Below are 12,609 nucleotides of genomic sequence, written 5' to 3' on the forward strand. Positions count from 1 at the left end.
CCTTCTCTTGCCAGCCTTCCTTCAGATATTTTCACTTTTTTGTTGGGCACCTGAGTTTCGTATGATGAACGTCTTTATGTGAGTCAACCCTCTCAGTTTATTGCTAAATTGTGCATATATTTTCTGCTGCAAAATGCCAGCGTCATACTGACACTCCAATGAGTGCTTGCCCTACTTTTATTTTCTGGATCTATCTGCAAATGTAACACAACGTTTTTGTTTCTCAGTACTAAAGAGTAACCACATGAAAAAGAGCTATTGCTTACACATGATGGAAATGTGAACTATCCATGTCCTAAATCTCTGGAGCTTATGTACCCTGAATTAGCAACTAAACCTCAAACCAGTCCTCAAGCTCGATTTACCAGTAACTGAAAAACAATGAGATAATACAAACCTTATTGCTTCTTTATTTAACCTCATCAAATCCTTCGTGTCTTTCCCTTGTCTCTAAACATAGCTATGTTGCATTTTCACCCAAAAATGTCTTTTCATCTTCAGTATATCATGGCTATACCCACCACAAAAGAACTGTCAGGAAAAGGTTAAAAGACTAATTGTGCCACAGAGAAAAATGCATGCTTTTATCAGGAAAGCTGCAGGCTATTGTGCTTTATGCAGAAAAATGAGGGGCAAAGATAACGTAGATAAGAGAAATTCACAGCATCCCCTCAGGTTTCTCTAAACACAATCTATCAAACAGCTGTTTTTGGGCGGACTCCTTAGGTCAAGCACACAGTGGCTCCAGGTAAATACACAGAGAAACAGTTACAGCTGCATTTGCACATCGCTGCGTCCAAGATAATAAGGCCCACGTTGGCTCCTTGCACATTAGCTGAGCAGTGTCAGAGGTTATTACTGCAGATACAGAACTGAGAAAATCCGGCTCTGGGACTTCCACTGCCTGGAGTCATCGCAGGCAGGCCAGCCTTGGTGTCATGGGTTGTCTGAGCACCAGAGACTCCAGGCACAGGAAACGGAGAATTGATTTCCAGTTCTGTCTTTAAACTAATAAGGAGGCTAATAAAGCAGATGGTCTCTCTATAACAAGAAATCTGTGCTATGCATCATTTTACCAATAACAAAGAAGTTCCACGAATGCAGTGTTTTGGAGGAGGAGAGGAAGCGTGTGGCCGAGTGCTGGAGTGGCTGTCTCTGCTTGCAGAGTTATCAGCCTCATGGACATAACATACAACCATCCTCCTCTGGGAGAACCCCTGGCAAAACATGGCAGCACAAACATGACTAACCTTCATCAGAAACCGGGCTGCTTGCAGGGTTTAGCTTCTGCAGAGGAGATGCAGACTGAGGTGTGAACTACTGGCTAGAAGACTACAAACCTTTACATTTTGTGATTCCCAGATTCTGGGCTGTATTTTTGACTGGCAGATTTCAAAGCACCTTCCAGAGGAGATCAGTGCCAATATTTCATTTGACAAATGACAAAACTTAAGTATAAAAGTAAAATTACTTATCTCACGTTATCCAGAAAACAAGTGGTAGAGACAGCAATGGAATCACAGTCCTCTAAGTCCCAGCTCTATTTTAGTTGTTTAGTCTATTTGACATTTTTTACTTTCTTACCTTCTATAAAACGATATGCAATTTTGTGAATCAGCTCTTGTTGATGATCAGCTCCTTATGGACTAACTCGGTCTGATGCATATGGGTTGTTTTTTTAAGCCAGCAGAAGAGCATTTTGAGAGATTTCGATTTCTCAGTCAAACCTTTTGGAAAAGCTGGGGGAGGGACACACTTTGTAAACCTACGAATTAGTAAAGTTTTATACATTGCATGATTTATGTTTGCTTTCCATAGCTTTGCCATGTGTTGAAACAAACTAGTCAAGCTACAGGGGAAAATCCATAGATTGAGTCATCTGCCAGCCAAGAGGGCCATAAAAGCACAAGCCAAGTGACTGCACATTTTCCTTCAATGGCTAACTACGAACACTGAAGCCGCAACAACTGACTTATTCTCAGTCAAACGAGGCACATCCTTTCCAGCCTGTCTGGGGTATTTAAGCACGAGAGAGACTGCTCATCATGAGCTCACAGGTAAGCACCCAGGAATGTTTACGCTCTGTGGTGAAGCACGATGTAGATATCCTTGAGCAAACTGCAAACAGGTCTTCCGCAGCGCAGAGCCGTGTGGACTTAGCACCCCTGGTCAAGAAGCCCTATGCTTGGGTTTGCACTGTGCTGCAATTCAGCTAACGATCCCTGCCTCTCGGGATGAGGTATCTCAACCGAGTAAACTCGGAAATCTGTGTGCTAAAATTCAGACATACCACCAGTTGTTTAAACGTCTATTTTAGGTCTTGTTTTGCAAACCACTGAACACCTCCAACTTTTATTAATACCACTGCAAATCGAGAGCTCCGATCGTCTCCTGGGAACATGCAGAATGCAGCAGACCTGGACCTTTGCATTGCTGTTCGGAAGTCCAAGAAAATTTTTTACTTTTCCTTTGTGAATCTTCCCAATAAAATTAATTCATTTCAGTTTCTAGTCCGTCTTTTCCAGAATGCAAGTCATGAGTCACAATGTAAAAAGCTTCCTTCAATCAGACACAAGACACTGAATTTAGGGTTCTGTATTCCTGTTATTAAATACATTTTTCTTCATAGAAAGGTCAGAATTTTTCTCATCCTCCATAATTTTATTGAGATTTTAAAAAATACTCCTGTCCCAAGTTGGGGCAAACTGACAAACTTAACATTGCCCTTCTCCCTTTAAATACATTCACATCAGATCAATTGAAACTTTAATCTTTCATTTTTCTGCATTTTAATGTAACATACTGAAATGAATCATAATTTTCAGTGGAGAAATGAATTTTCTAACTTTCAAAATATCCCAGGGAGAGGCCTACAGAAAAAGAAATGCCTTTTCTACTCAAAAATATCCAAAATGAATTTGGGTGATTTACTGAAAACAATTCTGCTCTGCAAGCAGTCTTTCTTTTGATGCCTGAATTGTGTTTCCTAATAGAAAAGGTTAGCTTGGGAATTTCTGCACCTGCTCTAACTGACTTTTCTTTACCTCCCCAAAGTCTGAATAAAATGCAGTGAGAAACAAGGAGGGGCAAAGACGTCTGAGCGATACTTCATAGTGACAGCTCAGCCCTGCCATTCCAGTGCGGCTGGAACAAGAGATATGAGGACATTCATCACTGCCTGGGAGTTTTTCGCCACAGCAAATAAACACACAATCGCTGCCCACCCTGATGTTTCCCTCCAGGCCCACGCGCTCGGAGACAGTGTGGATTTTACCCTTTTCTCCTCTACCACACGCAAGGTGGAGACACTACAGAGATTTTCATGTGAAGCCTCCCATCTCTGGGCAAATTTAATCCGCAATGTTGCAAAAGACTAAATAGCCTTAAGCGAGGGGGAGGAAAAAAAAAAAAAAAAAAAAGACTTTTATAAAAACACAGCAAAACAGAACACCCGCCTTTCCCTCAAACCAAACTGTAATTATGGAAGCAGTGCTAGAAAATACGAGATTGAGAGAAGGGAAATGGAAGAAAGAAGAGAGACTCTTCTTTCAACTTATTTTATATCACCATTCAGATCCTCAAAAGAACTTGAAAAAAATCCTCCAGTAAGAGAAAGAAAGACAAGAATAAGGTAAATATAAAGCAGAAACTTTTTTTTAAAAAATGGTTGCTGTAGAAGCTCAGTTAGGGAGAATGTTTTTTTTCTCCTTCGCTTTGCTTTGCCTTTAATCTTACAATTCCTCCTGACCCTTAATAAATAATTAACCGGATGTTGAGGCAGGCTTTACGTGATATAGTCATACATCAAACTTATTAGGAAAATCAAAGTTTACTTAAGTACAGAAGGCACTGAGTGAGATCACAGTGCAGCAGCAAGAAAGCATTTCAGTAACATACCCTTTCCACATAGTGAAAAAGTCTTATAAAACGATTTCAGCTGCACATTTATTTCAATATTACACTTGTCCAGAAGATTTACAATAGTGCTTGAAAATTTCTCATGCAAACATAATTTATTTAAAGTAAGATATTGCTAGTAATTAAAATTTATAGTGTAATGTAACATTAAATGCTTTGGTGTTCTATGGCGTCTTTCATCTGAGAATTTCAAAGTAGTTCAGAGCATTAGTATACATCAAATGCATTTCAAGTTGATTACACACTAGGAAATCTCTTCAGATGGAAACTGAGGCAAAGAGGTCATCATCTAAATTTCAGATACAACTGGATGTTGCTGGATGCCCACTCTTCGGTGCTATATTTGATCTGATTTTTAAGAGGATGATTTTTCAGCATTTAGCATAAACAGGTCCCTTCAAGATGGCTGCCAAATTGGTCTTCTAAATTCATTCCTCCCCCAAACACAGACCTATACAACTGGCCCGTTTGAGCCCCAAACCAAATTCAGTGTTTCTGACTCCCATAATAAAACAGGTGTTGGGCCATATGTAGGTTGCCTGCCACAACAGTTGAAACATTGAAGTTAAAGAGATAAATGAGTAATTTGGGCTACATATTCCCCAGAGCTACTTTCAGTCAGTGGAGAGGAGCAATGGCTGTTTGCGGACCTCCTGCTTAGATGCTGTGACTACATTTCTCCACTGTTTCTATAAAGAGCCACAGAATGTGCCTAAATGAGCTGGTCAGCATCTGAATACAACCCATTAGGTCATGAGGCAATTTGTCACTTTCTTTAAAAAGACTTTAATTGAAATAACTCATTCTCCATGTAGCAGGATTAATGGAGCTTTGTCTCCTATAGATCTGTCCCCGATGACCCTACACTACCACACTGCAATAGCTCCAGTTCCTCCTACACATCTCTGCTAGCGCTTCCCACACCTTGGCGTATCTCCAGTTCCTCCCTTCTGCCTCCCCTGAGCTGTCACAGCTCTCCCTCACATCCTCAAGCTACCGAGCAAGATGATATAGCTGGTTCACCGTTTGCGCCTGTGAGGGACCTGTCAGCTCGCCCATTGCTAACTGGCCGGTTGAGAGGCCAAACGGAGCAGATTAACTGTTGAGCTCACCAGCCTGCCCTCACTGAAGCATATCTATCTTTTACCCAGCCACAAGTTTTGCAAAGCTTTTAGGAAATTAGTATCTTTGAGATGTTTACCTTCCTGCCAAATAGGTCTCAAACTGATCGGGAAACCGTCTGATGGATAGGGAGGGCAACTGCACAAGGCACAACTCCTAAGGAAACTGGGTTAAGAAAATCAGGCAAGCTCTCTAAGGAGAAAAGACAACTGAGGTTGCAACATTCCTGGTTCTTCTTGGGTTTATTAAAACAAAAAAATGGGAAAACCAACACCCTGCATTCTTTGGCATGCCTGAGACGGATAGTGATGGCTATGTGGTTTCTCATTTACATGAAACAAATAAAATAGAAGGTCAGAGTTTGGCTGGGGGTATACCCACACAGCACCGCGTAGGCAAAAGGAGCTTGCTCTACCCATGTGCCAAGCTTGCCAGAGCACGTAAAAGCAACCGAGGCAGCGCCAAGCCTGAAGTAATCAGCCCTGATGGGAGGCAGCATATATTTTCTCAGCTCAGTGCTGCAGTAACCACGGCAGTTGGTTTGGAGCACAGGGAAAGGGAGTTCGTGTCTGCATGGAGAGTGGGTGCAACAGGCCTGCATCTGAATACAGTGTAGAAATACATGCAAGTTTTCCATCTGACTCTCTTCAGCAGCATGGACTAGAATACGAGGGGTAATGGAGAGCAGAAAGAAAGGCTAACTGTGGGTACCGAGTGAAGAAACTCCTGCCCCAAAGCAGTTCTTAATGAGCATTAAGTTAATGGAGTCCATCAGGACATTGCAGCCAGGAATCAAGCTACAGCTTCTGGGCCACTGGGTCTGAATATATCATCGTCTTTGTGGTCTTCAGTAGGGTTCTGCACAAAAACATTTCACTCGCAAGTCTTCAACTTTCTAATAATGTTCCGCTAAGTAAACGTATTAAATTTCATTTAAAGAAACACAAAAAAAACACAACAGGACTTTTGTGAGATGGATACAGAATGCTAAGTACGATTAGCAAGCTGTAAATACCTCTAAGATAACTGTGACACTGGGGTACTGCTCTCTGGCTGCATAAATGTCACAGCAAGGTCCGCAAATGCCTAATTGTTAAAAAAACAAGCTGTCATTAATTTGCTATGAAAACACAGAAAAAGATGTTTCAAGTTAGCATCTCTCAGATCTCCAAATGAATGTCTGTGAATGATTTTATCTGTCTAGGCCATCTGGTCTTCTATGAAGAAACTGGGCTTCTTTTCCCATTTCTGGCTGTGGTTCTACATTTACAAAGATGCAATGAACTAAAAATTCAGAATTAGATGATGTGAAAAGGATTGCCGGGGCGAGTCAGATAAAAGACCAGGCAAGTGATCTGGGGACAAAAAGTCTGGTGTAGATGACCGTGCCATGAGTACAGCGCTGTCTCTCAAAGGAGGGTGCATTACATTATTTTACTGGATTACTCCTGGGGACAGGACTGCTGTAAAGGAAAACTCCGGCCCACTCGGCAGACGTAAAAAAGAGAGACTGGATTTCCACTCGACAGCAGTTTGTGAACACAGTGTTTTGCGAACTAAAAAGACAACAGAACTTTTGTTTTCACTATCAGATTGAGTACTCACAGCAAGGAGGGAAAGTTCACAAGAAAACACTGAGAATTCCTTTATTCTAAGAAGTAGAACTTCTTACGTGGCATTATGATGACAACCAAATCATGAACATCTGAAATTGGTAGCCATATGAACAATGAAACAGCACAGAGTTGATACTCTGCAGGTTTGGTGAAAATGATAACAGAAATCATCACAGAAACAAACATCCAATTTGCCATTTTGCTTAGCTAGAGCTGAGTAGGGAAATACTATGGAAAACTACAGACAAAATGAAGACCTGAGAAAGACCACAGTGTACCACAGCATCGTTAGACAAATCATTCTATTACAATACAGAGTGAATGAGATGCAGTGAACTGACACTAGCAATTTTCTAGACCTCTCGAAAATGCACCATGAAGAAGACAGGGAGAGTAATCTGTGACCCACGCGAAGGTTTGAGACTACGCAAACTCTGGAACTACATGTTTCGTTCCCAGAATTTAGAAACACATTTCCAACATCTATCATGCGTCAGGATTTTTTCTCTCTCAGGGCTGATTTACCCATCCAACCTTTTATTTATTTATTTATTTTTGGTGAAAACGAGAACTACAATATCCAATCAAACCTTAGGTATTCAAATCGGAGACAGAAACCTTTTTCACTGGGTTCTCTCTATATCCTGTAATATTGGGCATCCTGGACCTCAGTGCTTCAATGCTGCAAGGAACTGAAAGTCAGGCCAAAATCTTTCAAAGGACTGTCGGCAGGGAGGAAAGTGAGAAGCTAACGTGGCAAGCTACAGGGAGCCATTTATTAGTATGCAAGAACTCAGTATTACGGAGCTGTACTGAATATTACACCTCTAACTTTGCGTGAGGTTGCGATAGAAACATTTAATATTCCTCACTACTCTGTCTCCCAGCATATTGAGCAAAACCCGAGAAGGATTCTTCAGTCACTCACCCTACTTCAGAGTAGAGCAAAGACAATAATATTATTTCTGGGCTAAACCATATTCTTTTCACTTAAATAATACACAGCAGCTGCCACCATATTTTGCCCACTTACGTTGAGAAGGGCAAACTACCTTATGAGGGGGTGTAAACAGCATTTTAGAATATGTTTTCAAATATCCACGCAAAGAGCTAGATACATCACCTAGATCAGATAGAATGGCTCATTATTGGCATGGATTAAAAGCAGCTCTTCTGGCCATGAGCTTTGGGTACATCCTATGGCATGCAGATAAAAATGTGTATCATCAAACTTCTTAGCTCTAGAGAGATACAACTGTGTCCCTTCAGATACAGGGGGATTTAAATTTTTTTTTTAAGTTTGAAAATGTGCGATATCTTGTATTTTGTGTGTTCAGCAGGCACATATGTTAACTGAAGGAAAAAGTCTTGTTCAATGGAAGCTTGCAGGAAAGGTGTTAAATCTCAGTTTCTCCATAAATGAGAAATATTTTCCAGTCATTATGTCTCTTTCTTAACTTGGCACACATACAACTACTCTGTGCTTTGATGTGCTCATTTTGGACTCGGAATGCTGTTTGTACAAAGAGCAAAGCATGAAATAAACCATGAACAGGGGCAGAACTGTAACTTTTAGGCCAGGGGAAAAGAGCAGTGTATTTCTCAATTCTGCCAATATGAACACAACTTCACATCTTTGGATTTTGTTGTATTTATGTCAAACTCACCACTGTTCGCTTAAGGAAGAGAAAATGTAAAACAATTTTGAGGGATTTTTTTTGCTAGCCCTTTTTCTTAATATAGCTGTGTCTGGATAGGTCTTGCAGAATTACTATACAGAAAAACACGTCAAGGGTAGGTTCCACATAGATGATAAGCCCCACAGCAGCAAAAGACATACGGTTCAAGAAATCTGCAAATCTAAACCAATTGTGGTTGTATGGTTTTCCTGACTGACAAGCTTTGAAAAGACTATGAATATTAATTTTCTCTGACCCTGGGACACTCAAAACTGATTCATCCATCTGCATTAACTGATGTCTCATAACAGATTTGGGAACTGGAAAATAATCTTTATTTCTTGCATGTTAGAGGGAGGCGGCTCTGTTGGAATCATATCAACAAGTAAATCTGAGAAACAGAAGTTTTAGCCCTGACTTTGATGAGAACAAAGTTGGAGAAAGACCGAGAACTTCAGAAAACCCCATTCCTCATGAACAAATAATGACAAGCAAGTTAGCACAGCGCCCTCAGAGAAGTTAGTCTATAAAGCCTTTATGGGAGAATTGAACTCTTTTGCGTTTTAAAAAGCTTGGTCCAAATCCCATCTTAGCTGGCTGCACAGACTTCTGAATACAGTACTATAGGGTTACACATGAATAGCTGAGATCAGTCGACAAAGACAGCATAAAAACATTTAGAATGTTTAGATATCTAACAAACCAATCATGAAACCTATCAGGCTAATTATAAACTGCTGGTCTCAGCCAGTTACTTCCATAACAGGTTCAAGAAGTATTACCAAGCGCTTACTGGATTGCTTATCTTTCCCTTGGGTTCTGCAATCTTGCCCTGTTTACACTACTTAATGTACAAACCTCTTTGTCCAGAGCTTTTATTTCCTTCTGCAGGCCAAGTAACTTAATTTCTGTGTCCCAAAACAATAAAACCAAAAATGCCCAAAGCCCAAATAGCAATTATACAAGAAGCCTGTACAGGTACGTGGAGTTGGAGAAATAGTATCCTAAATGTCTAACTGCTACTGGTTTCTGAGTCAAATAGTAACTGCTATAGAGAATCACATTAGGTGTCTTTCTGCTGTTCTATGTGCTCAGGATACCTTTAAAAATCTTCCTCTTCCATGCTGAAATCTCCCAATGAACAGACGAACAAAATGAGGGGATCAAACAAAGTATACTTTTTTTCAGCAGAATTTATCGGAACAAAACTGTAGCTGAACTCTTCGCAACAACAGTATTTATAACAGATAAGAGTCAGGGCCTATTTCAAACACTACTGAGATAACATGGCAACACCATTTCTGGAGAAAGAAGCCCGCATCCAGTTTGTTCACAGTGTGGGCAGAATGATCTTGGGTTTGCACCTGCCTAAGCAGTCTTGTGCCCTGAAATCAAAATGTATGTTCACAAATACAGCCTCCTAAATCAAAAGTTTATCTATGCTGCCTGTTAAGCCAAACAAAGAACAGACTAAATTTCTTCTTGAAAACTAGGACTGCAGTGGGAGTTGGACAAGCTGTAAGAACTAAGCCACTCTCTTCCTGCCAGTGTCAGCAGAGAAACAGTCTAATGCAAGGATCATTGTTAGCATAATGCTCCACTGCTGGAAGTGATAATGCAAAAACAAACAAACAAACAAACAAAACTTCAGAGACCATGCTAGGTCCCAGCAGCAACCCTTTTTTCCACTGCAACCTTAATAGAAGTGATGATATAACCATTTAATTCTTGACCTCCTGCCCACTGAAAGCCAAAGCAAAGGAGGACCTGTTTACCAGAATAGAAGGGCATGTGCTATTTGCAATTTTAAAGGGCCATGAACTGCCTTCCATTTTAAAAAAGGATCTCTGAGAGGAGCCAGTGAAATTGGTTAGACAAAGAAAAACATCATAGGACTAAACCCATGTGGCAGTATTTCTTTGACACAATGAAATCCCACAAGGGATCAAACGACGCCCAGGGCTGGCAGCCCATGCTTCACTGAACCACATCTGAAACTATCAAAGGGAAAACAACTCCCAAAGATGGACAGATCTGGAGGCAGATAGAAAAATGAGAAGATCACAATTCGCATTCAGAATTTTTGATAAAGAAACAAGATCAACAATTTGTCTGTTTGCACACATACTTGGTAAGGCAAAGTACCTGCCTGCTCTGATGGCCTTGCCGCACATGAGCAGGGACAGTCTGTCGGGGAGAAACAGGGAACTACCTTCACTGTGTCTTTTTTAAGGCCTGTAGTAGGTACAGAGCAGCAATGAGCCTCTTGGAGAACACTGTATAGTTTCCAAACACAATGCTGCTTGATGTACAGAAAGACCACACTTGCTACTCTTAGACAGGGACCAAGGAGAGGAGGATTAATAAGAGCTCATCTCCCTGTCCTTTTCACACTCACACAGAAGTACACAAACATCAAGTTCTAAGTAATGCGAGTGGGACATTTTAATAGCAGGACCTCATCACAACTCCTTTTTCAGAGCCTGTTGTTGTATTTACACTTACTCCCTCTCTTTCTTCTCCCAACCTACTTCCCACTTCTTCCCAGGAGAAGCAATGATATTTGTATGTAGTCTAGTCTAAACTGGCAGCTTTTGTGCTTTGCATTTCCATTTCTGTACTGCTCTAAAAGGATTGTTCAATTCTGCACCTTACCATTCCAGGTGATTTTCAACAAAGGCAGACATGGGGCTGATCTGTACAGTGTAAGTGTCGTTGGCTGAATACTCAAACAGCCCGTAATAGGGATTGAAGAGCTCCTGAGACAGAAGGAAGAAGAATTCTCGGGAGGGGCCACTGTAGTCCAACCTGGAAAGGAAAAGGTAAAAAAGATAAAATGAGGCTCATCCCCATTTCAGTGAATTTCCCTGGGCTTTGCCAACATTGGCTGCTGTCTAACCCGTACCCCTGTGCAGTCAAGTGTTTCTAACATGGTGTATCTCCCTTCTGAAAACTTGATTCTGAGCCCTAAACAAGTCACGATGGTGAAACTTCACCAGCATCCAGGTTGATCTGGGAGGAATCATAACTCAGACACATTCCTTAAGTAGTTTTTTTTTCCTTTGTTCCAAAGGCTTAGTAAATCAGAGGTACAAAGCTCAGCCTTGCCTTGGCTGGTGGCTGGCTAGCAGAGGGCTGGCTTTTTAGTGAGTGGGCTTGAACTGCTTGTGAACACCTGGATTCACAGCCCAGACTGAAGCAGAAATTGCTCTTACTCTCCTACACTGAGATGTAACCAAAGATACAATCTAGCCCCAAGCATGCTTTCTTAGCTATTGGTATAACCTAAAGGTCAATGCTGAACAAGACCAAGTCCCAGCAGAACTGTGTCTCTTAAGATAGAATGGCAATTCCTCAGTTGTTCCATCCAAGCTCTTCTACTTTTCTGATGGTTTCAAATCCATGTGGTACACCTTAAGCTGCACTTTGCTGTTGCACGACTTTGCTCTGTAGAGAGTCACCTTTATTCCCTGTTGTTTTTTTTTTTTTTTTTAACTCAACTTTTAAATCAAGCTGGTTCCAATTATCTCAACTTGAAAAAAAACCCCACCAAAAAAGCTTCATGAATGCATTAAACTCAACTGTGATGGATTTATTAAAAACAGATCATCCTCTAATAATGGTAGATAGGTTTTTCAATCTACACTAAATCTACATGTAGCAACACGAACAAATGATATGTAGCCATATATCACGTGTGCCAAAAGATTTTCTGAGGTGGGCACTATTCCTTCTACTTAACAAATGTAAAGTAAGTGGAAAATTCTGCAGCTGGATTAGAATGCTCTGTGTTATGTTTGAAGTTATGGAAGCGTAACCACAAGGGGTTGAATGATTGATTTGTGCAACTAGAAAGATGATAAAGGGCAGGCTGGCCCATCCTCCTCTGTTTTACATCTGGAGATTCAGTACTTTTCTTTTTGAGCAGCTTTAATTCTAGGATCATGTGGTGAGACTAAAGCCACAACAGCAAAAGGGGAGGGTAATAAGCCCACATGAACTACTAGTGCTAACCATGTAACAGATCTGGTTCAATAGATATTAAAATACTGGGCTGAGCCTGATGATGGCTGGAGTAAAGAACTACAAACACCACCTGTCTATATCCAAAAACCTCCAAGGAAAGACTAGGTATTGCATTTCTGGGCAACACATTAACTCATCATAAAGCCTTCATAGTTCATTTTCAATGTCATTTTAGCTTTGAAAAGTGTGGGAAGCTGTGCCCATACAGCATCACATGGCCGTACAGCACCAAATCTTCTTTACAGTAG

At 40.9% G+C, this 12,609-nt stretch overlaps 1 protein-coding gene across 1 annotated transcript in view; it reads right to left on the reverse strand.

The window, feature by feature from the left end:
• HECW1 (HECT, C2 and WW domain containing E3 ubiquitin protein ligase 1) overlaps positions 1-12,609 on the reverse strand; it is a gene marked incomplete at its 5' end in the record, with an annotated part of 190,958 nt that overhangs the window by 23,883 nt on the left and 154,466 nt on the right. The window contains one exon of the mRNA XM_082499170.1: positions 10,991-11,143. Within this exon, the coding sequence (XP_082355296.1) occupies positions 10,991-11,143 (153 nt within the window). The remainder of the gene's footprint in view (positions 1-10,990; positions 11,144-12,609) is intronic.

This window comes from Vanellus vanellus, assembly GCF_965231255.1.
Source record: "Vanellus vanellus genome assembly, chromosome: 2".
NCBI classification, from domain to species: Eukaryota; Metazoa; Chordata; class Aves; order Charadriiformes; family Charadriidae; genus Vanellus; species Vanellus vanellus.